The sequence below is a fragment of the Protomyctophum bolini genome, assembly GCF_963924005.1.
Source record: "Protomyctophum bolini genome assembly, chromosome: 22".
Classification (NCBI taxonomy): domain Eukaryota; kingdom Metazoa; phylum Chordata; class Actinopteri; order Myctophiformes; family Myctophidae; genus Protomyctophum; species Protomyctophum bolini.
In genome coordinates, this window is record NC_137883.1 from 14,230,525 (window position 1) to 14,255,557 (window position 25,033).

The 25,033-nt window shown below is 44.5% G+C and overlaps 1 protein-coding gene across 1 annotated transcript in view; it reads left to right on the forward strand.

Annotated features, from left to right (window-relative positions):
• Positions 1 to 887: 887 nt before the first annotated feature.
• adamts6 (ADAM metallopeptidase with thrombospondin type 1 motif, 6) overlaps positions 888 to 25,033 on the forward strand; it is a 92,693-nt gene continuing 68,547 nt past the window's right edge. The window contains exons 1-10 of the mRNA XM_080755419.1: positions 888 to 1,027; positions 2,147 to 2,641; positions 3,140 to 3,546; positions 7,759 to 7,928; positions 10,059 to 10,323; positions 11,787 to 11,870; positions 13,638 to 13,783; positions 16,127 to 16,170; positions 19,896 to 20,001; positions 24,631 to 24,777. Of these exons, the coding sequence (XP_080611545.1) occupies positions 2,548 to 2,641; positions 3,140 to 3,546; positions 7,759 to 7,928; positions 10,059 to 10,323; positions 11,787 to 11,870; positions 13,638 to 13,783; positions 16,127 to 16,170; positions 19,896 to 20,001; positions 24,631 to 24,777 (1,463 nt within the window). The 5' untranslated portion in view covers positions 888 to 1,027; positions 2,147 to 2,547. The remainder of the gene's footprint in view (positions 1,028 to 2,146; positions 2,642 to 3,139; positions 3,547 to 7,758; positions 7,929 to 10,058; positions 10,324 to 11,786; positions 11,871 to 13,637; positions 13,784 to 16,126; positions 16,171 to 19,895; positions 20,002 to 24,630; positions 24,778 to 25,033) is intronic.

The window sequence follows — 25,033 nt, forward strand, 5'->3', positions numbered from 1 at the left end:
ACATAGTGTGCATTTTCTGTCAGGGATAGTTAACTAGGCTATCTCTGTCAGAATATGCACAATATTTATATAGTTTCCACCAGATAAGTGTTAATGTAACAAGCTCTGTTTATTTTATTGTTTTATCTTGATTGTTTTGTTCCACTTTGGCAATGTAAACGTATGTTTTCTCATGCCAATAAAGCTCCATGGGGGGGGGAGAGAGAGAGAGAGAGAGAGAGAGAGAGAGGCACACATCTGCACACACACACACACACAGTACAGTGTACACTAGATGACTAGACACACACACACACACACACACACACACACACACACACACACACGGTGCACTGACGTCACCTCCAGCCCTGAAAAAGCTGCCAATTTGAAGCTGTCGGCCACCAGTCACTGTCCCATTCCATATGAACAGACCGGCTGGCTGCTACTTAACACTCCTTTACTGCACACTTCCTCTAGTCTGCTACCCATCCTTATCCTTCTGGCACCACAGACAGCACAGCAGCACGGAATATCTATGTACCTACTCTCTGCACAATGATAATCTACACTCACTTTAAAGACTAGACACACTTTTTGTTTTTAGCAGCACCGCTGCAAGTCTAGCCTCATAACTACGAGGAAAAAAGGGATTGGGCTGGAAATAGAAGACATTTCCTTTTTCCCCCTTCGTTTTTCTTTCTTTTTTATTTTTGTGCAAGTCCAAGATCTTGGAATGCCGAATAACTGTTTCGTAAAGACTGTCTTTAAACTTTTCACGGTGAACCAATCCTTCGTGATCATCGTGGGCTCGTCGTGACGAGTGACGCGAGAGAAAAGCCGTATTTGTATTCCATTCCCAGCTTCGCCAAAATAAGTCTGAGAATGGCAAGAATGATGCGATGGGAAAAAAACTGAGCAGCACAGCAGACACAATGTGTGTGCGGAACTTGTTGAGAGCAAGTCTATTGTCTTCTTGAGTTGAGGAGGTTTTGTGTCGTTTGCCCTGCATTCTGGACTGATCGCTGTGACAATGAAGAGGAACACGGTAACTATCTTCTACACAGAAACACTACTCAAACCGTCCGTTGTGGGAGAGAGACGGTTCATCTCTCTGCCATTATCATTCAGCTCTGATGGGACAATATTAGGTTCACCATTCAAAAGTTTCTACCGCCCGGAGTAATTACTCTGTAATTACAACGCAATGTTTACTATAGGCTAAAAAGCTGAGTCGAGTGCATTTCGCATGGGGGGGGGGGGGATGGTATCTGAATCAGTGGCGAGATGAAACGAGACGATCCTTTTAAAGTCTAAACACAACAAGGGCAATAGACCAGTGCTTCTCAATCCATTTGATTCCATTTGTACACTGTCAGAGTTGCAGACTTGTATAAGGGTCAATTTATGAACCCAGAGAGAGAGTCCCTGGACTCCACTTTGAGGGCCACTACTAGAGTGTTCTAAAGATTTGCCCTCTCTGCAGACTGTGGGTTGTCTGAGGGGTTTGGGTTCAGTGCCTTGCATTGTTAATATACAGATCTTTAGCAGGATGCCCTTTTAGCCTGTTCATTTAATTCTGTGTGTGTGTGTGTGTGTGTGACCTACAGCTTTAACCCGGCACACTAAAGTTGTATTAAATCCATATAGCCTAGTAGTAGCCTTGCATTTTAATCCTCGTTTTAAATCCCCTCATCTACTCTGCCATTCAATGCAACACAAGTATGCAACAATACTCTTCAAGCTGAGAGCCTATTATCTTGCTTGCTTCTGTTTAATTTAGAATGCACACTTGGTGTATAAGACTCCACACATGTATGTATGGGTTGTTCACAGTAACATGATCTGCATTTCTTCACATCTTTGGGTAGGCTAAACTGGCTGAAAAGTGACAAAAAAAAACTGTTGCCGTGTTTACGGGAAGAAAACGATATATAACAGAAATACAGTTAAATAATCATAAGAAAGAATCATGTGAATTCACTGTTTCTCAATGTCAAGTCTGGGGGCCCACCAGGCACGTCCCAAATAATTGACCCTTATACGGGGTCAGTACGGGTCCAAACATAATTGTATTAAATTTGGGTCCAAAATTGTATTGTCTTGAAGTGAAGGTTGAGATGTGTAATGTCTGTCTGTCTGTCTGTCTGTCTGTCTGTCTGCGCAGAGCTGCACATGGCGTGGCCAGGACAAGTTCCCGATTTAGATCTGTTGTTTTTGTTCCCCTGGAGTTCCACCTGAAGTGGCCCTGTGGTGTGGTGGGCTGGATGGATTACAGCGCTGCTGCTGCTACTGCTGCTGCTGCCGCTGACACCAGCTCGGATTCCAATGCCAGTGACATCTGGAAGTGTCCACTGTCAGGGGAAATCTGAGACCCGGCAACCCACCGCCAACCGCCGCTATCCAAGCACCGCAGCGAGAGAGCTCATTTCATGGTGAAAAGGGAGACAGACCATGGACTTGTTATGGTGTGGCAGCGGACCCATTGCGTGCTTTTTTTAGCTCGTTTGTTGTAAAAAGCGCCCTCTGCTCTCCCTGTTACCCCCATGTCAGATCTTTTTCTGAATTATGGAAATTTTGTGGAAGACGCTGACTTGGACACTGAGCCTGGTGGTCATGGCTGCTGCAGAACTTCAAAGCGTCAACGGACACAGATCTCAAGGTATGCCGACACAAATGCACGTTCAATAGAAAGGGTCATAAACAGGGGGATTTCCACTGTTTTCTTTTCAGGTTAAGGAGAGATGAAGCAGGGACCCCCCACTACATGTTGTATAAAATTGTGTTGCAGATTCAACTTTCTCATAGATTTCATAGAAAGCTTCATAGACTTGTGTAGCGTTGTGTTGGATTCATGTTAATGTGCACATGGAGATAGTGAAACATCTTGTGGCCTTGCTAGTTTGTTTTTTAAGAAAAGGGCGGGAGGGATGAATGCACTGTCATGATGACCCGTGGTGGATGAAGTCCTCTGATTGTTTACATTAGAAGTAAATGTAGTAGCACTGATGATGACATATGCTTGTTGGAAACATGTGAACTCCTCTCCTCTCCTCTCCTCTCCTCTCCTCTCCTCTCCTCTCCTCTCCTCTCCTCTCCTCTCCTCTCCTCTCCCTCTCTTTTCTCTCTTCCATGAACTTTGTCTTCGCTCCAAACCCAGAGGAGTTCCTCTCCTACCTGGAGGACTATCAGCTGACGGTGCCGGTGCGAGTGGATGAGAACGGAGAGTTCCTGAGCTACACGGTGAAGCACCACCGGCCGGGCCGCCGGAGACGGGGTGCGGGGGACCCCCCCTCTGCCGCGCCCGGACCCCCACAGCCCGCCGAGTCGGATCCGGACCCCGCCACTGAGTCTCGCCTATTCTACAAACTGTCCGCCTACGGGAAGCACTTTTACCTAAACCTGACCCTCAATCCTCACCTGGTGTCCAAACATTTCACCGTGGAGTACTGGGGCAAGGACGGTCTGGAGTGGCGCCACGACCGGGTGGACAGCTGCCACTACGTGGGCTTTTTACAGAACCAGGACAGCACCACCAGGGTGGCACTCAGCAACTGCAAGGGACTGGTAAGGAACACTCACTGCTTCTTTCATTCAAATGTACTACTTAACCCAGTGGCTTTCAACCCTTTTCATATCAAGGTCCATTATTTATTTGGCATTTGAGCCACAGGGCTGTATTTTGCGTGTCTTAAGTACCAGGTCTTATTCCCTAACTTGAGTAAACTAAAGACCTGGAGGCGTGATCAATGCTCTTTGGCCACTCAGAATAGCCAAATGGCATTGATCACGCCTCCAGGTCTTTAGTTTACTCAAGTTAGGGAATAAGACCTGGTACTTAAGACACGCAAAATACAGTCCACAGAGTCCACCATTGGATGAGATTTAGCACCTTTAGACCCAAGACTGCTGTTTTTGAATTGCCCCAAAGTATAAAATCCGGTTAAAGAGGTTACTTTGAAACGATGATGTCACTGGTAGGCATCACTCTGAACTGTCAACGGCCCTCTTGGGGCCGAGTGGACAGAAAATAACCATCTTAAAGGGCCACCTCACCCCTTTTAATAATAATGAATACAATTTTTATAGATCTTTTCCAAGTGCTCAAAGCGCTTTACAATGGTTCATTCATTCATACATTGGGAGGTGAAGCGGCGAACAGTCGACGCCAGCGTCCTCACACCAATGGTGGCAAGCTCACACCGATCGAGTCATTGGATACAATGTAGGGTTCAGTATCTTGCCCAAGGACACTTACGCACGTGGACAGGAGGAGCCGGGATTCGAACCGCCTACCCAGGGATCATTGGACGACCTGCTCTACCTCCTGAGCCACAGCTGCCCTTTTGCAACCATATCCAATTTGAATGATGTTTGGGAGAACACTTTCCTGGGATTTTTATGTGTGTAATACGTGTTTTTATTTTAGTATGTCAAAGTGCCAGTGATGTCATGGACACTGGTCTCATTTCCTTCCTGGACTACATCAAGGACTGTCTAAAGAGGACAAGAAGCGAAGACTGTAAGGGCCATGTTGATCACATGGTGCTCCATGGAAGGAAAGAAACATGCGCAATGGGCTTTATGCAGCCTTGGTCTGCAACTGCGCATGTTCCTTTCCTTCCATGGAGCACCATGTGATCAACATGGCGGCGCCCTTGCGGTCTTCGCTTCTTGTCCTCTTTAGACAGTCCTTGGACTACATGTTGTCTTAGTAAGACAGCCCTCTCCATCTCCACAAGGTGGGGTGAGTGCAGCAAAGCATTATGGTCATTGTAGTAATCCAGCAGTGAGACCAGTGTCCATGATATCACAGACACTTTGAAATACTAAAATATCTAAATACACAAATTACCCACATAAAACCCCCCAGTTTCTTGTCACCCAAACATAATTAAAATAAGATCTGGTTGCAAAAGGGGTGGTCCTTTAACCCATTCTGACCGGGCACCCATTTTGGTGTTGGCATCATGTTATGCTTTACCTATTGAAAAATAGCAGATCTACAAGCTCATATCGCGCCACCGAGTGGCGCGATACGAGCTTGTAGGTCTGCTATTTTTGAAAAATCGAAGAGCGACTGACATTTTTTAGAATCTGATCTCAGGTCAGAATGGGTTCATCAGACCAGTTGTGTGTCCAGTGGAAACCTCGTATGAATCTGATCTCAGGTCAGAATGGGTTAAAGTTTCAACTCTATAACCTATACTTTGTGGCCCGGGTCTATACTTTTTCCCGCCTCTACATCAAATTTCTGAGCTGAAAATAGACGATCTACAAGCTCACAATGCATCAAGCTGGCTATTTTCACCTATTATATGACATGACCGTAATAGGGAGCGCTACAGGGTTCATGTAGTTCTAACCCATTAAAACCTGAGGCTGATTCTACAAATGCCTTCTAAGTCATTAGTTTTTCAAACAAAGATTTGTGAAAGTCAAGATTCAATTCATCCCCTGAGCAAGCAGGCAGGCACTATTAACTCAATGGTAAAACTTTCAGCACTTGCGCAGAAAACCGCAGGTTCTAATCCGGGGTAGAAGAGGAAAGTCACATAGTGCTGCTTCAACAACTCAAATCCTGTATGATGGGGGTCCGTGGCCAAGTATATGAATTTGGGGAGGTCCCGCAGGAAAAGCTTTGAGAAGCAGTGCTCTGTGAGGCACAAGGAGCTACTGCTGTGCTTACCTCCCCACAGATCTGATGTCAAAGACATCTTTAAATGCTTTGTTTATCTCAGCCAATCCTTTGGACCTCGTGCCAAAGATTAGGGCAATTGTAGTTTGCTTGATATAATGTTAGCCTCTGCCATCTTGGCACGGTGACACTTAAAACAACTTGGGCCAAAAGGCAACGCTAGGGAAGAGAAACTCTAAATCAGCATGACCAGACTTTCCTCAATTTAAAGCTGCACTATGTAACTTTGTAGTTCTACCCCAGATTTGAACCCGGGTCTCTTGTGCAAGTGCTGACTAGAGTCTGAATAGAGTCTGCCTGCTTTATCAAGGGAGAAATTGAATTTGGACCTGTGTCAAAGCAGAAACAGGATTGTGCCAAAAGTGGTGTCCAAACTATAGACACAGGATATAAATGTCTCAACAGATGAGCAGGGAGACCAATCAATTCAGTACAACCAGCCAAAATGTATACGAGTTATATTGTATTGATACTCTACCATACAGATTGGGAAAACAATAATACTGTTATTCACTAAAATAAATGGCATAGTCAAGCTTTTGCAATGGTGTTTGTCTTAAATATGCCAGTCAAATTTAGGTTTTTGTTCATTTGTGTTCATTTTTTTTGCAAATGTGACTAACAAAAAAGACAATTAGGCTCTCAATAGAAAGTTGTCAATTTACTCCATCAGTCGCTCATTAAGACAGTTCTAAATTATGTGTAAAAAATAATTGCCACGGCTGAGTTATTAGTCCTTAGGCTGGTAATCAAGAAAACTGGAACCATTTTGAAAGCTGTTATCCTCCTTATATCAAAATGCCTGGAAAGTAAAAGGTCCTGTTTGTTTTGAGCAAACTCAGAAAAGCATGTTTTGCTCTGGTTGGTTCCAGCCAAACGTGTTGGCAAGAGCAAGGTTGAGAACACCATATCGTCGCTGACGGGCAGAAACCTTTTATCTCCATATTTTCAAAAGTAGCAGATCTGCAAGCTCGAGTGGCAAAATTCGATAGGTAATGAAATGATGGTGTAACACAACCACGCATGCGCAGTAAAGCAACCACGCATGTGCATTAAGGGTGAAGCTGTGGCAACCACGCATGCGCAGTAAGGGTGTGGGAAAAAGCTAATAAACGCAAATAGACACGCGTTCAGTTTGTTAATTTGGAAAAAGGGCTTTGTGGTGCCCTGCATAACATGATGGTCGATGTCTGCGTGCAATATGCAGATGAACTGTGCAAGTGAGGGGAAGCAGGGGGGCTAGGACATACAGAATAATCACACACACACACACACACACACACACACACACACACACACACACACGCACGCACGCACGCACGCACGCACGCACGCACGCACGCACGCACGCACAGACAGAGACTTTTCAAAATGCTTCAGTGTGCTGTAGGTTGCCACATAATTGCCCTGCATCTTACAGATATATGGAAGTTGCAGGGAAAATATGTAACGTCATTGGATTCCTGTAGGAATAAGCAACTGTATTACCGGAAAACATTTGAAATACTTAGTAAAGCCGTGAGGAGATATGATCACCATTCACCGCCAAGAACTACATTTAGGACAGTTATATAATTCCAGTAAGTAGTAAGTACAGTAAGTAAGAAGCGACCTTGACTTAAAGGGCGAGGCCACGCGCACGCATTTGTCTGGGTGACGGCAGACTGCTTGGCGAGCGCTGGCGCTTTGGCCATATGTCAGATCAACATATGTAATGAATTCTGTACTGGCCATATATGGAGCGTGTCTTGAGTGTACAGGATTTGATGAGGTTGTGTGTTACTGTCATTAATGACACGCCTGTTGCTGCAGGAACGAGCCCATAGGCAAGTCCCGTTGGCAGTGCAGAAGTGTATGATGACGGTAAAGCACAACCTTGAGTGTAATATTGCGATTTATACAACTGTTACCCTAAAAAGAACACGTCAACAAAATGTCATAATAACTAAGATATTCAATAAAAACAACCTGTTGTATAATCATCCATCCATCCACCATTGCATTTTACACTTGCGTTGCTTGCGCGTTTCTCTAAACCGTCTCTTCCGCTGACTCTTGTTTGTCTCCCTCCCACCCACCAGCATGGCGTTATAACAACCGAGGAGGAGCAGTATTTAATAGAGCCACTGAAGAACATCTCCTCTAGTGAATGGAACCTGGAGCAGGCGCAGCAGCACATCATTTATAAGATGTCTGCCATTCCCTCACCGCAAGAGAACAGCCAGGAAGTCAGCTGTGGCATCTCAGGTTGGTAAACCCACAGTCTGGGGTGGGAGTCGGACTGACGTAAAAAGGGGGGGGGGGGAAGGGACTGGCTAAACATAGCAGGTTTAGAGGAAGTTACTGGTTTGGTTCTAGGCCCAGGGTTCCTGGGGTGGACATCATGACCAAGGCTCCCTTGTGTGCTATAATCGGCTCCTTGGCTCTGGCCAACAACTCCCAACCTGTAAGAGAGAGAGAGAGAAAAAAAAGCCTGATTTATGTTTAGTCGCTGGAATGTTTTTTGCCGGTGTCGCGTGCTGTAAATAGCCGATCTATAAGCACACAGAGTGCCGAGGCCACAACGTGCTGTGAGTTGTAGATCGGCGCATTCCGATGGCGCATTTAGTCCGACAACGTGGCTTTGCGTGTGCCGTGCAGTCATGGCCAGTTAGTAATGGGGCGAGTCGGACCAACGTGGCGTCGGAATAATGCACCGTCCATCGGAATAATTACGCTGACCCATTTCCGGCACAAGAAATGATACATGACCGAGTATAACCCGGGCTAAAGGAGGGAGATGGGGGGGGAGACACACACACACACACACACACACACACACACACACACACACACACACACACACTGTCATGCTGGATTACCAGCCAAGGTGCCGCTAAGCCGGCCCAGGCCATCCTCCGCCTTTTCAAAAAGGGGGGAAATGTTTGCTTCAAGTGCCAAAGGCTAAGAGAACTTGGCCCTTGAATCCAAACTGTATTTTTTATTTTGTATTACAGAATCTTTGCCTGTCCTATATATAGAAACAAATGATCCTGTGTGTTTCCTGCGACAGAGCATTCAGCTCCCAACCAATTTTGTGAGCTCTGATGGCACCAGGCAGGCGAGAGCCAGGTGGATATTTAGGTATTCTTTTGGCCACAGTCTTATAGCAAAGTGCAACAGACTGTCATGGGCAGGAAGCTAAGCATGCCCTGACACGTAGCATCTTATAGGTTTTTCCCAGAGCATCTGGGTCATAAAGCAAAAGGCTGCTTCAGCGGCAAAGGTTCAAAGGGGCAGATTCCCCAAGGTTGCATCTGCCATTCTCCTTTTTCTTTTTTTTTGGGGGGGGGGGGGGGGGGGGGGTTAGAAGCATTACCGCAATATAAAACATTGAGGTCGGCTAGAAGCCTCTTATCTCTATATTCAAACTTTTTTTTGTTTTTTCCCACCATAAATTAACACCCTACTTACTACAGTGGCACACTAAAGCATCAAAATGTAGCAGATCTGCTATTTATTTTTTATTTTTTAACAGTATTGTAGTATGCTTGGCAAGTATGCTTGGCAGTTCCAAAGTAAAAGTACTCAAACATTTGCAAAACGTTTGCAAAATCTACATTATTCACAGTGCCCAAGCTTTAATCAAGATCTTCTATTTTGGCTATTTCTGGACATTTCTTTAAATCTTTGCAGTGACATCATGCCCTAAATAAATAGGGAAGCCAGGTTGGAACTGGCTGTGGGTTTCATGTATGTTTAACCAATTAATTATTAAAAGGACCTTATGAGTAAATAATAACTACACAATGGAATAAAACCTCACAAATTAAAATGTTGTTAATCCTAATCTACGATTTGTGAAACCGTGTGACAGGAGCCTCCACCCCCCCTCCCCAAGATAGCGCTCTGTTTTCTGAGGAACAAGCACAATACAGTATGTAAAAGAATGTTTTGTTAATATTGTTATAAAACCTATGATCCTACTGTTCTTCATGAAGCCAACCAGATGAAGAAATCACAGGTCAGATCTTCATGGGTTTTGATCCATGAAATCTTAACCAGTGTCCTGGACATCTGTTTGATCCACAGATGTCTTAGAAAGCAGCACACCGTTGCACCTTAGCACGCCTCCCCCTGCCCACCCGCCCACCACACCACAAAATAGCAGCAATGACCACCCGCCCACCGCACCACAGAACAGCAGCAGTGATCACCACCCGCCCACCTCACCGCAGAACAGCAGCAGTGATCACCACCCGCCCACCTCACCGCAGAACAGCAGCAGTGATCACCACCAGCCCACCGCACCACAGAACAGCAGCAGTGATCACCACCCGCCCACCTCACCACAGAACAGCAGCAGTGATCACCACCAGCCCACCACACCACAGAACAGCAGCAGTGATCACCACCAGCCCACCGCACCACAGAACAGCAGCAGTGATCACCACCAGCCCACCTCACCACAGAACAGCAGCAGTGATCACCACCAGCCCACCGCACCACAGAACAGCAGCAGTGATCACGTGAACGGCACCCACAGACAGAGGCGCTCCGTTAGCACGGAGCGCTTCGTGGAGACCCTGGTGGTTGCCGATAAGATGATGGTCGGCTACCACGGACGCAAAGACATCGAGCACTACATACTGTCTGTGATGAATATTGTAAGTGTGATCCTGCTTTTCACTTGGACCGCTTGTTTTCTCTGATTGATAGATCTATTTCTCTGATTGATAGATAGATTGATTGATCCCTAGGGAGCACAGTATAGAGTTGCAGGTACAGGTGCAAAGTTACTGCACATTGCATGATATTTGCTCCAATTATGCTGTCTGGGAACTTGACTTCATATCGCACACGCCATACCTGTAACTTTTATTAGCCCTCCAAACCCCCCCTCCCCCTTTTTCTTTTTGAGTGGTGCAACCACTCCTACAACCAGCAATGTTGTACACCTATGTGTGGTTCACCTATGTGTGGTCGTTAATGAGCCAGTATAATGAGTACCAGTAGGGGCGCTGTTGCCAGAAACAGAGAGAGAGAGATAGTATTAGTGCTGCACGCACTGTTGCCTGCTAATGAGAGAGAGAGAGAGAGGGGGGGGGGGGGGGAGAGATGAGGGGGGGGGGGGGGGGGGGGGAGTTGCAACACTCAGTTCATTTTAAAAGCTTTCCAGGGGCCACAAGGGGGTGCCACGCAGACCGCCAGTTGAATACCCCTGCTTTAGACCCAATCGTTATGATCGGAGGTCATCAATACGTCCGTGGCAAGACTAGGCCTTGTCCGTGGCAAATTCTACATTTAGTTTGTACACTAACACACCATTATAATGTTCTTAATTTGATCATAAGACCCAATTACTGAATGTCAGTCTCCAGGGACTTCAGAATACATGTATGTATGACACTGATTTACTATGCCACTATGTATGGCACATTAGTGAACACTGCTACAGTGGTTATCAAACGTTTTATTTTCAAGTACCACCATAACTCGGAGAGTGTACAAATGGAAGCAAATTGCCTCAGGACCCATAAGGGTCAATTTGGTTCCATTTGTACACTCTAGTCTCCGAGTTACAGTCCTGTAATGGTCATTTAGGGCTAGCTCTTTATGTGTTTGTCTACTCAGTTTGTATGTCCATGGTAAAACTGAAATTTTGACAAAAATGGCCACCCCATGCAAGCATGGCGATGACCCCTGTCCATTGATTTACGGCTCGGAGTCTCGGAGCGAGAACAGGTCACTAGTCTATTAGAGATATATATTTTGTTGTCTACAAGCCCACAACGCATCAAATTGCAAGGCACCGTGGGATGTAGATCCGGTTAATTTCTAGGACCCCAGTTTGACGTGCAAATAAATAAACCAAACGGCCTATCTAGTTTCCAATCATTTATCTGGTGACCCCGTGGAATCCCCTCAGGGACCCCTCAGGGACCCCACATTGAGATGCACAAATGGGTCCCGACCCACTGTTTGGGAAACAGTGTTCTAGAAGAGAATAGTCTTTCACTTGCACCAGGACCGACTAAATCAAACAATCAAGACCGAGTGTTCAACAGCTGTGTAACACGTGGACACCATTTGTCTGACTTTGTGTCTTTTCTTCTTTTCTGGAGGTCAGGTTGCCAAACTTTACCGTGATGCCAGTCTGGGAAATGTTGTGAACATCATCGTGACCCGACTGATTGTCCTCACAGAAGACCAGGTACGCTCTGGGAGATGAATGTTTACCTGAGACTCACTCCTGATCTCAACAATGGTTTTCTGAAACACAGATTTCTGAGATGTATACAACTTGTTTATTGTTCATGAAAAGAATGCCAAATTTGCCAAACATAAGTGGCCTACCATATTTCCAGTGTCTAAAAAAAAGTAAAGTAATAAGTAACTAGTTACTTTTGGCAGGGAATAATAAGTAGTGTAACTATATTACATTTTTAAAGTAATAAGTAATAAATAAAACATTACTGTTTAAGAGTAACTTTGACAACACTGTTAATGGCACACCTGCGTTGCTGCAGGAACGAGCCAATAGATGATGGTGTCGCTTGCCGAAAATAGCCGATCTACAAGCTTACAAAGCATCGCGACGAGATGCTTTGTAAGTTTTCAGATCAGCTACTTTTCCAGGCTTTCGTAGAGGACGAGACCTTGTACCGCCACTTTAGATGAAAGAGCCCACCACGGAGAATCGCCCTGACAACCTCCCCTCAGGGACCCTTGATCGAGGTCTTTTACATGGGCTGTACGTTTAATATGACGAAAAAACAGTGTGTCAGTCCGTCTACAGTGTGTTTTCTGAGGGGGCCATACCGAGCTATTTATACAGGATAAAAGCCAACACTAAAATGTTCTGCCGTAAAGTCATACTATGTGTACCTTTTTCAATTAAACAAAGGTTATACTTAACCTGGTACATAACTGGTACATTCTTCCCAATAACCATATCACATAAAAGTGTGGACGACTTTTTTTGGACGACTTCTCCAAATACTACTACTAAATACTGTTTCTATTCGTAAGAGTCTGAACAGAAATGGTGTGCACTGGGGTGGGGCAGTGGTAAAAGTGCCTGCCCACCACCACCGCAGAGGTTGTGTGTTTCAAATCCACCGTGGCGCATCCCTCTCTATTGCGTGTCTATATGAACACAATTAGCTCATGTTTGGGGGTCTGAAGCCGGGTGGGGAGGGTGACATTTGTCACGGCACGTACTCCTACCTGTCAGCAGGGACTGTTGGGCGGGAGGAGTAGGACGGAGGCTCTGCGTATCCTGATGGGGTCTCCTCACTGGCAGGGGAGTCAGTCGGATACAATAGTGCGTCCTTCCGGTGGGGGCTCCTCACTGGCAGGGGAGTCAGTCAGATACAACAGCAGTGACAACACAGAGGCATATTATTCTATTCATAAGAATTAAATTGGTGTAAAAAATAAAAGAAAAAATGATAGGCACCAAAAACTGCTTGCTCAGGGTGGGACAATGTAAGGTGTCTGCTTATATGTAAATTGTCTTGAGACAACTTGTCATTTGGCACTTTGACACACAAATTAAATTGAATGGAACATCTAATAGGCTCTTGTTCACAGCAGCCATATTGGCAAGAAATTGGGCTGCTTAATTCCTTCATAGGTGTTACCAATGATACTGATGAATCCACCCTTGTTCAAAAATGTTCAAAAAGCAGATACACAAGCTAACAGAATGTCACTTTGTGCTGCACTGCGAGCTTGTACACCTCATATTTTTGAACATTTTTGAAAAATCTTAAGTGTGAATAATTTCTTTTTTAACACAAATCTTCTCCTCTGGGAGTCCTTGGCACTAAAGATTCTGAGTATTACTGATTTTAGGCAATTGTAGAATCGAACTCGGGTCTTAATGTGTTAATAACCGTATTATCATTGGTAAAAATTAAGGAAACTGTGTGTGTGTGTGTGTGTGTGTGTGTGTGTGTGTGCGTGCGCGTCACAGCCTAACTTGGAGATCAACCACCATGCGGACAAGTCTCTAGACAGTTTCTGTAAGTGGCAGAAGTCCATCCTCAGTCACCATGGTGACGGCAACAGCATTCCAGAGAATGGGATGGCTCATCACGACAACGCTGTTCTCATCACTCGGTATGTACACACTGTAACATAAAGCTGGGACCCCTCCAGTTTGGTATGCTTTAATGCTGTGTTCCCCAATAACACTGGGAGTGTACAAATGGAACCAAATGGACCCGTAATGATCCATTTGGTTTCATTTGTAAATTTGCTTCGGCTATTTCACAATATTGATCTGTGGAACCGAGTCAAACTACAATTATTTTGGGGGCTCCCCAGTTCAAATATGATTATTGTAGGTAGGGGTAGGCCTGAAAGGTTTGGGGAACCCTTGATCTATTGGACCCCTGCCGGTCCGTGGATCCAGCTCTATATGAAAGACAGTTCATGCTGACTGTGAATGTTAAGTAGTGTTGTACAGCTGCACTCTGCCAAGCAGCTCATTCTAATCTATCACACACAGAGCCATCAATGAGGACACATCGGACACACTAAACATTATGATGAGGAACTCTTTGAGTCATCAGACACACTAAACATTATGATGAGGAACTCTTTGAGTCATCAGACACACTAAACATTATGATGATGAACTCTTTGAGTCATCAGACACACTAAACATTATGATGATGAACTCTTTGAGTCCGTTTCTAACTGTTTGATATTCAGACGTGAGTGACCTCCACAACAAGTAGTGCGTTGTCTTTAGAGGTTTCGGTGAGTTGGGGCTCACATTGTCTTTTTCTGAAATTGCAATCAGTGATGGAAGCTGTGAGCCAAATACATATTCATTTGAAGGTCCTTTACATGAAAACGTTTGACAACCACTGGTTTAGGAAACGCAGCAGAAACCTAGGGTAGGGTGGTCCTTGAGGTTTTTTTTTAAATACGCTAGTGGTCCCAGAGGTCAAAATAGGTTGAGAACGCAACCACTGCTGTAATGGTTGTCAAGTCTGGATGTCCTCAAGATTGTGCCTAATCGCTATGGACCTGGAACTGAGCCAGAGAGAGAGAGAGAGAGATAGAGAGGGAGAGAGAAGGACTGATGAGGGGTAGAGAAGTTTGGGAGGAGAGGAGGGAGGATGACATTAAATTGAATTAGCTGTGGTCTCGGTGGTTTTTCAGAAGGTTAAAAGCTTTGGCAGTGATTGGATCATTCATTGAAATGTATGATGTGAATCCTAAAGCATAATGCTGCAGTGTTGCTCTTCTCTATTGGATTACATTCATTTTGTCGTCGCTGCAGGGAAGAAACCTCTTATCTCCACATTCCAACTTTTGATGCGTTTTTGTCGTAAAAAATATGTATGCCCTACTTGATCATACTACAGTGCCACACGAAAGCATCAAAAGTATAGCAGATCCGCAAGCTCGAAATCTGGCGCATATATAGCGACACGATTTTAGAGCTTGTGGATCTGCTATGTTTGCTGTTTTTGAATTTGAATCCTGGCTGAAAGGTAACGGTTTTGAACGAGGTTTGCACCTGACGGAGACGAAATGAGATAGAGGACACTAACGGATGGGGACACACACATGCACGCACGCGAGCGCACACACGTACAGCGGGGCTTCGGAGCCTTTCAAAGCCCCCCCTGTTGAATTTTGTCGGGCTGAAACCTTGTATTTCCAAAATTAAAAAACTTTATTTTAAATTTTCTTTTCACTGTAAATTAATGAATTAATACTTTGGCTACTTCGCATGATACTTTTATACGACAATCTACAACCTCACAAAAGCTTGTAGATCTGTTGAAGACCTGGGGGGGTCTGTGTGTGTGTGTGTGTGTGGTGTGTTGAATGACATTTAGAGGACAGCCGCAGCTCAGTGGGTAGAGACTAGAGAGGCAGTCTGTGATCCTGTAGATTTGACGGTTCAACCCCCCCGGTGGTCCCTAGCAAAACCAGTTCATATTGCATCAGAATCAGTTCAACCACTTCAAAGAAATCAAAACATGGACTATTTTCAATAACAACCACAAATCCTCACGGGGTGCCCGGCGCAAAGTATATTCAGATGGGCCATGGCCAACATTACATATGTAGAAAGAATGGAATAGTAAACAATGTCCCATTTAGGCCTGTCACAATTGACATAATCGCCTAATCGCAATTATTTGAGATAACATTTTCAAAAAATATTGGAAATAGCACATCTACAAGCTCACAAGCTTGTAAGTCTTGTAGGTATGTAGGGAATTGTAAATCAGCTATTTCCACTACATATTATTTTATTTTTAAAAATGTCAGTCCTTTCTTTATGTATTTCAGTTATTTGTCATTTTCTGCCCAGTGCAATTGTCTGTTTACAAATTCTAAAAGGAATGAAATCTTTATTATTCATAATGTTCCAGGCTACTTTCACCGACATGTAACGATTTCTATTCTGTTGTGCTTTGTTTATTCTGACTACAGGTATGACATCTGCACGTACAAGAACAAACCTTGCGGTACCCTTGGTGAGTGCTTCCATCTAGAGGTCACCTGTGTATGTCTTGATCCAGGGGTCATTGCCATGCTGGCTTGTGTTGGACATTTTTGTCACAATTCCATTTGTTTTGGTCTGAGCCAATCTGGGAACCTGTTTGGTAACAAAAAATATATATATATATTTGTTTTTACTTAAAAGCAGCCCCACCTTCACCAACAGCAACAGTAAAGTGACGAGCACATCCTTCAATGCCACATGACGCCCTTGGACGCCTTTCCCGTCACGCCCTCTTTGCCACTGGCGCCTCATGACGCCTTTTTGGAAAAAATATTGTTTAAATATTTCAAAAATATTTTTTTACTTCATCCAGATTTCGAAAAATTCCTCTAATCTGGTGTTCAGGTGATGATATGCACATTACATGCACAATAGAATTACAATTCCGTTCTTTTATTTATAATGGCCTTCGGTGGCAACGAGGGCCAAAACTGGTATCCACCTGTGGCACTGGATGAGTTAATGCATCACTAATTACAATTCAATAGTTTGATGATATGAAATGGGACTGTAAATACATTCTGATGTCAATACCTTTTACAGATTTTTTTTAATGCAAGTAAAACCCGCCTACATGGTGGTATTGGGACTTTTCCTTAAGTAAAAAACAAACAAACAATAAAACAAAACATATCCGCTCCCGCCGGTATCTATAATTTGACGTCATGTTCATATAGTTACACTTCCCCCTGGCTTGAGACGAGAAGCTGTTTAATCCGTAACAGAAAACAAAGAGACAATTTAGGGATAGACTGGGGGAAGGAGAGAAGAATGGTTTGAAAGGGAACACAGAGAGAGAGAGAGAGAGAGAGAGGGGGAAATGACAATTAGAGGGAGTGCTGCAGCTCGCAGGAGACAGATGGAGCGTGTCATAGCGTCGCTCTCGGGTCAGAAACATCTTATCTCCATATTCTAACTTTTTGTGTTCACTTTCTTTTGTATAGATTAATGCCCTACTTGATACGGCCTCACACAAAAGTAGCAGATCTACAAGTACTCATTATGCAGAATGTCCCGTTTCAAGTTTTCAAAATGTATAAAGATCTTTTCAAAATATAATATATATATATATATAATAATAATCAAAATCTAGTAGCTAAAGTTTTCAAATAAATGTAGTGGAGTAAAACTATTTACTATATTCAGTACAATATTTGGATCCGAGATGTAGTGGAGTGGAAGTGAAAGTATTGGAATTTGTACAAAGTACAAATACCTAAAAATTGTACTTAGGTTAATGTACTTAGTTACTTTCCACCACTGAGTATGATCAAGTAGGGTCATTAATTTACGAGGGGGGAAAAAAGCAACAAAACAAAAGCACAAGAGGTTTCTTATGGTGAGCTGAACTACAGTAAGGCTGCAGTCAGTCAGTCAGTCAGTCCGTCAGAAGCCCCCCTAGCCCCCTCCTCCTCCTCCCGGCCCTTCTTGCCACATCTTATCTTGTGTGAAGAAGAGCAGAGGAGAGCAGAGAAGGCCCTACAGGCAGCACAATATATCTTGGAGGTAATATCGTGACTTCGGGGGTGGTTTGACAGGTCCAGCGCATTCGTCACATTCCCTGCTCGCCTTTAATTGCCCTGGCATCTGCTCGGCTTCCTCGACGTCTCTCCCAAAAAACTCCCCCCCCCCCACACACCCCCTATACACCAGGGGTTCCCAACCCTTAAAAAAAAGTATATATGTACATGTACATGTATATGTATATGTATATGTATATGTATATGTATATGTATATGTATATGTTATGTATGTATATGTCTATGTGTACATACATATATATATATATATATATATATATATATATATATATATATATATATATATATATATATATTTATTTTTTTACATTAAAAGATTTTCCCAAAACAAACAGCAAATATCAGATCTACATTCGATCAGGGATTTCAATATCATCTCTGTTCGGCACGGTTTCCAAAACTGTGACTTCGCAGGATAAAATAAATCTACAAAACCGAGCGTCGCTTTGCGCCACGTTTCCAGATTGCAGATCAGCTACTTTTGAGGCTTTTGTGTGACGCTGTAGTGTAGTGTGATCAAGTAGGGCGTTCATTTACGGAAAAATAAAATGTATTATGTAAAATGTATTTTCATGTATTTATTCATTCTGACCAGAGACGGGGACTAAACATATCCCCCGGACATAGATACGAATGAGGGGAAGGGATCCCCCTCTCATCCCCCCCAGCAAACCCAAGCCTGCGTTTAAAGTGTTATTCACATGTGTTCACTTTCTCTACAGGTGTGAGACCATTCAAATTACCATCACACTTAAACCAATTGCAACCTGGCCTTTTTAGACACTGCTTGTACATCAGCTATTTTAACATTTTTTAAGTGTTAAACACAAATCTTCTCTTCTGGGGGTCCCTGGCACAACACATTTTCAGATGGGGGAGAGGGGGAAGAGAGAGTTTGAGAACTCTGGCATTTTTAGAATAGACCTCAGGGCTTAATGGGTTAAATGTGGAAAACATCTACATTTCTGATGGTCTGCTTTTTTGGGTGGGGGTTCCTTATATTCCCTTCCTGGGCTTGTGTTACCTAGGTGGTCCCTTGTTACAAGCATTGAAATGTATAAATCTAGCTCTCGTCTAGACATTTTCAAGCAGTAACTGTATGCCGAGGCAGGCTAAAAGTCTAGCCAGTAATGCTAAACTCTATTCCCCTGCGGAGGCTCTAGCAGTGACTGGGAAACCTACCGCCACTCCCACCCATTCGAACCTCAGGCCCATTCTACAAATGCCTTCTAAATCAGTAGTTCTATAGGTATTTAGCAGACGCTCTTAATCCAGAGCGATTTACAGTAAGCAAGGACAACACAAGGTAATACATCAAATGCATAGAAATAGTGGTGTGGGATCATTGGTAAACCAAAAACCTATCATCGGTGTAACAGTAGAACCCCCAAAATATTCAAAGTTTTGGTGTCCGAAAAGCTAAATCTCATCAAATGGTCCGTGGCTCAAATGCAGAATAAATAATGGGCCTTGATATGAAAAGGGTTGAAAACCACTCTGGTTAGACAGCCGTTTTTGGTGGATACAAATCACACAATAATTTGGCGAAGCCGAGCTATTGGACAGACATCCTACATGCGTAGGTTGCTCCAGCTTGAAAAATGTCACCCTTGCGGACTCATGACACCCACATACAGTAGGCCTACAGTCAAAATTCCTGTTGTTTCACTTTAATAAGCTGGTAACTTTAAACAAACAGCAGATTTCTCTCTGTCTCTGTCTGTCTCTCTCTCTCTCTCTCTCTCTGTCTCCCCATCAAAAGCATCAGCTTCTGCTGCAGTTCAAGCTGTGTGCGATTCATATCAACCTCGATATCAAACCACTGGTAATTCCGGTATGTGCAGCGACGTTTCACTTGATGTTGTCCATTAAGCATTCAGAATCTCAACCACAGACCACGGGTGCCTTAAAAATATTGACAGGAACATAGCGCTGAGGAGAAAACGGCAAAATCATCCAGTAGGGCAGCTAGTGAACGTGGTGGGACATCTATTTTCTTTTTTGAGGGACACATGGCCAAACAGAGGGGCAACAAGAGCCGTGGCCATCGTCAAATTCCTACCTTGCTCACAATATGTATAGTAAGAGTGTTCGTGTGTGTGTGTGTGTGTGTGTGTGTGTGTGTGTGTGTGTGTGTGTGTGTGTGTGCACGTAGGCTTGGCCTCCGTTGCTGGAATGTGTGAGCCGGAGAGAAGTTGCAGCATCAATGAAGACATCGGCCTCGGTTCTGCTTTCACCATCGCACACGAGATCGGCCACAAGTGAGTGTTGTTGCTCCAACATGTTCTGACACCACTGGTTCCCCAAAAGTATTTGCCATTTTGCCCAAAAAAATAAAAACAAATAGCCTGTGGTAGATTTGGTCTGGCACTGCTCAGTTGTGATTGGATTTCACTCCCTCCGAAGTAGTGAGGGACCTAATTTACATAATTTTGGTGGTCCACCTTGACATGAAAACGTTTTAGCACCACTGATATAGCAACAGAAAACCGTTCTGAACGGTGCCGGCTGCTCAACAACACTGCCGACTGGCTGCAGTTACTACTTGCGCAAGCAGAGCGCGCAGGTACTGTAATCGGCTGGGTATGTCGGTGTTGTCCAAAGGCCAATAAGTGACCACTATTCTTAATGACGTAACTAAGGTACATTTGGTTATTGGCTGGGTATGTATGTATGTCGGGGTAAGAATGGTGGTCCTTTATTGGCTGTTGATGGCAATGTAACTAAGGTGCAACAAGTCTAAAGGATTTAGAACAGCACTCAGCACCTCGACAGAGTGCATTTCTAGTTATAGTGCTCAGTGTGAATGGCCCTTTTAGGCTGCTCAACAGTGCCACTTTAGGTCACCCAGCGGTATTGGCTGTTCGTACCCCAAACAGACCGACAGATAGGCATACATACAGACATACACACGCGACCAGTCATTGGAGCGGTTAGGCACTGCTCAAAAAGAAACTTTTCTTTCTTTCTTTCTTTCTTTCTTACAAGGTTTCTATGTGTGTCCACAGTCCACACACACACACACACACACACACACACACACACACACACACACACACACACACACACACACACACACACACACACATACCTCTGGCTCTCTCGTCCTGAATATAAAGCAAAAATAATGATGATGTATTAGTCTACGTATCCCCCTCTGGTGGGGTTCAGCGAGATGGCCATTTCCTTTATTATGTCTTATGTCTGCTTCTGTTACGGGTCCTGTTGTAAAAATAGTCTCTGCTTGGAGAGAGAGAGAGGACGTTATATAAAAAAAAATACTCGCTGCTGCAGCGGGGGTTTCAACCGGTTGCCTGATTTATTTCCAGAGTAGGCTAAAATGTCATAAACGCCGGGACTTAGAAAAACAGGTTCGGAGGCATGCGCGATGTGGCCCGGCTCCGCGTTTGTTATATACATTATATCTGATTTGTGCTTTCGCGGACAGCATATAGGAAAAGGGGGAAAAATTGGACTTCCTTTGCTGTAATGTGAGCTTTTAACTTTTAATATTATACTCGGACAAAAGAAAAAGAAAAGAAAGAAAGAAAATGAATTGTTACACTGATTAATTATTGGGCTTTGGTGAACATTTTGTGAAAACCCTGTAGGCTTAGTAAACTAAACCTTGGACTTGGACTTGGACTTTTTGGTCTACACCAAATCTCATAGGCAAAAATAGCTGATCTACAAGCTCACAGCAGGTTGTCGGTGACCTTCTGATTGTCACTGTCCGATACAGCAGTGTGACGAGCGGTGACGTGTTACAAAAACATTTGAGCCATCCTCAAAGTCTTTCACCGTCTCTCGATGACGCAGACAATCATAATGTTTTTGTTTCATCATTTTTCCACTTCCCCAGCTCCCTCTCTCTCTCTCTCCCTCTCTCCCTCTCTCTCTCTCTCTCTCTCCCAACGATTCCTGCCTACTTTACTATCAAGTAGAGAGAAATGTACAGTGAACTCATTCTGGCCGAGTGGCCGTTAACGCATTGATCCTTTTCGGCCAAATACAGCGAGACTGAGTGCTGGGGGGTGCGTCAGCTAGGTCAGGAGGTAATGGGGCGCGGCCAAAAAGGTTTTGGGACCGCTGCTCAAGAAAATGCCAATGTTCCCATCACGCTCACCAGATAATCAGAAATGACCTCCGAACATCGCAGATCTGTTCAACACCACGGACAGCGCATTAGTTTCAGAGAAAAAAGCTTGCAAAGGTGCTGCCTAAAACAGAAGCTAACGGCTATTGAGAAACAAAAGCAATGCGGGCGGGGCCCTGGCAACCGTGCATAGCAACCGGAGCGGTTTAAAAAATGAGTGGTACTGTACTGTACTGTACTGTACTGTACTGTACTGTACAAGCCCTCCTCCCTGGCCTGTGTGTGTCTTTGTGTTAGGCTGTGCAACATTGACACTTGGTGGTGAACAAACGCTATAACGCTATTTTCGTGCTTGCACACAGCCAGGGACACGGGGACAGGTCCAGGGACACAACCACACACATAGCTGTCTATAGGAGTGGTTGCACAGCGAGGCAATGTGATAGCGATATCAAACGCCTTTAAGAAGAGCCTGCTCGTAATCTGTACCCAGCATCCATTTATAGGACAGTCATACTGTCATACGGATCCAACGTGTTAAAGGACGATGTCACACATATATAATTGGTCCTCACTCTCCGGTTCTAACTACAACTCTCATTATGAAAAGATTTTTTGCGTTAATAAATGATCGATCGTTAGGGCACAATGATGTTTGATGGTTAATTGGTTATTGTGCCCTGTATTGTACTGTATTGTCTGTATTGTCCGTCCGGATGAAGGCCTAATTACACAAACGTCGATTTAATAAAGAGAGGAGAGAGAGAGAGCGAGGAGGTGAGTGGAAATGCTCAAATGAAAACAATGCAGTATGATTTATTATTAATGTTTTCGCTGCATTTCTCGGAGAAAAAACAAGTGAAAGTCATATGATTTGTCACACACGTTACCGCAGTGAAATTTGTTCTCTGCATTTGACCCATCTCTTGGAGTGGTGAGCCGCAGCCAAGGAGCGGTGAGCTGCAGCGTGCGCTGCGCTCGGGAATCATTTGATTAGTAGATTTGACCTCCAATCAAACCCTTTGATGCTGAGTGTCAAGCATGAGGCACTGGGTCCCATTTTTACAGTCTTTGGTATGACCCGGCCGGGGATCGAACCCCGACCTCCCAGTTTCAGGGCGGACACTCTAGTTGACACCAGCTTAACCCATTCAATCAGGTGAAGCATCTGATCTGTAGACCATGGACCAACACGAGTCCTTGGCGGGGTACCAGGGGGTACCCAGCTAAAGTAGGCCTAGTTAAGCTTGTAGATCTGCTATTTTTAAAATGAGTTTTCTTCAACGGGTGGCTGGCATCTCCCTTAGAGATAGGGTGAGAAGTTCAGTCACACGAGAGAGACTTGGAGTAGAACCGCTACTCCTTCGCCTGGAAAGGAGCCAGCTGAGGTGGTTCGGGCATCTGGTTAGGATGCCTCTCGGGCGCCTCCCTAGGGAGGTCCTCGATGCACGTCCCACTGGGAGGAGACCCCGGGCAGCCAAGGCGCAGTTGGAGGAAACACATCGACTCACTGGCCTTGGAACGTCTCGGAATCCCCCAGGAGGAAGTCACTAATGTTGCTCTGGAGACGGAAGTCTGGAGCACTCTGGTGGAGCTGTTGCCCCCGCGACCCGACTACGGATAAGCGGTTGAAGATGGATGGAAGCAATGTCTATAAGTGATAAATTGCAAAAGTTGAGAGCAGTGTTGATTGTGAAAAAATGTAGGATATTTTTTATTTAGTTTAGTCATAGTCTTTTGAATAAAATGTCATTTAGTTTTAGACATAGTAGCTTTGTTTTTATTTAATTTTCATTTAGTCAGTGAAAAAAATAATCGTCATAGTTTTATTCAACAAAATCATGGTTGTGAACTATATAAGTGTCTATATAAATGTGATGATTTGTCCAACAATAAGACGTAGAATCCTCTTCTCTCTCCTCCCCCCAGAGCCTGTTCCAACCTGCAGGTATATTGATTGACAGGCGGGGGGTGGGGGTTGGGGGGTCTTCCAGAGTGCTGATTAGAACTTTGTCGTTCCTGTTGAGCTCCAGACAAGAGCTTTGACCTCTGACCCCGGCTGCCTCTCACACAGCTGTTTCACGCAGACTGACTGGCCGCGACACACCGCGAGGGGACACATCCTCCACGAAATATTGCACTCTGGAACACTTACAACAGAGCTTCTCAAACTTTTCCGTAGCCTTTCTGTAAGTCTCTCTGGGTTAAGAGCGTCTGATAAATTGGCTAAGTTGTAAATAAACCAATGTGAGATCTCTCAGGTCCTCTGACAAAGGCCTTCTGATCATACCCGCCACCAGACTCAAAACTCAGCGTGACCTTCCGGGCCTTTGCAGTGGTCTCTCCTACCCTATGGAACGCTCCGCCTTTGGGCTGTAAAGAATGCTGATTCAGTTGCTGGTTTTAAGAGCTATTTGTTTCGTAAGCATTCTGTCTCATGAAGTTTTTACCTCACACACACTTATTTCTTGATGCGTTGTTGCTCTTATGTGCCTTGTTTTAACTTGACTGTTTGTATTGTGGTCCATTGCATGTGTTTCGTCCGACATACAGTACTAACAGTACGACAGGCATTAGTCAGACACCCTACCCAAAACCCAAACCCTAAACCTAACCTCACAGGAAGCCACAGGTTAGTTTTAACCTGCCACTCATGTCGGGAGCCACAGTGGGACTCTCTAACCAACGTATGCAGTATGTACCCCGTTTTGAAAGGTGCTTCATAAATAAAATGTACTTTACTTACGTGCTCACTGAATCAGCATTTATTTCCTACTGTTTCGTTTCCTCTCAGCTTCGGGATGAACCACGACGGCATCGGGAACTCCTGCGGCACCAAAGGCCACGAGACGGCGAAGCTGATGGCGGCTCACATTACGGCCAACACCAACCCCTTCTCCTGGTCCGCCTGCAGCAAAGACTACATCACTAGCTTCCTGGAGTAAGTACAAGAGTTCATGGTGTGTGTGTGTGTGTGTGTGTGTGTGTGTGTGTGTGTGTGTGTGTGTGTGTGTGTGTGTGTGTGTGTGTGTGTGCACGTGTGCGCAGAGCAGGCAGCAGTGGATGCTTGGATTCAGAAATCAGGGGAAAGGGGTTACTGAAGAACCCGCTGGCGAGATACATAGACAGACAGAGGAGAAAAGGTTTCTCAGTGTTGTGGCATTAATATTTACATCAGAGGATTCACCCCCTGGCCC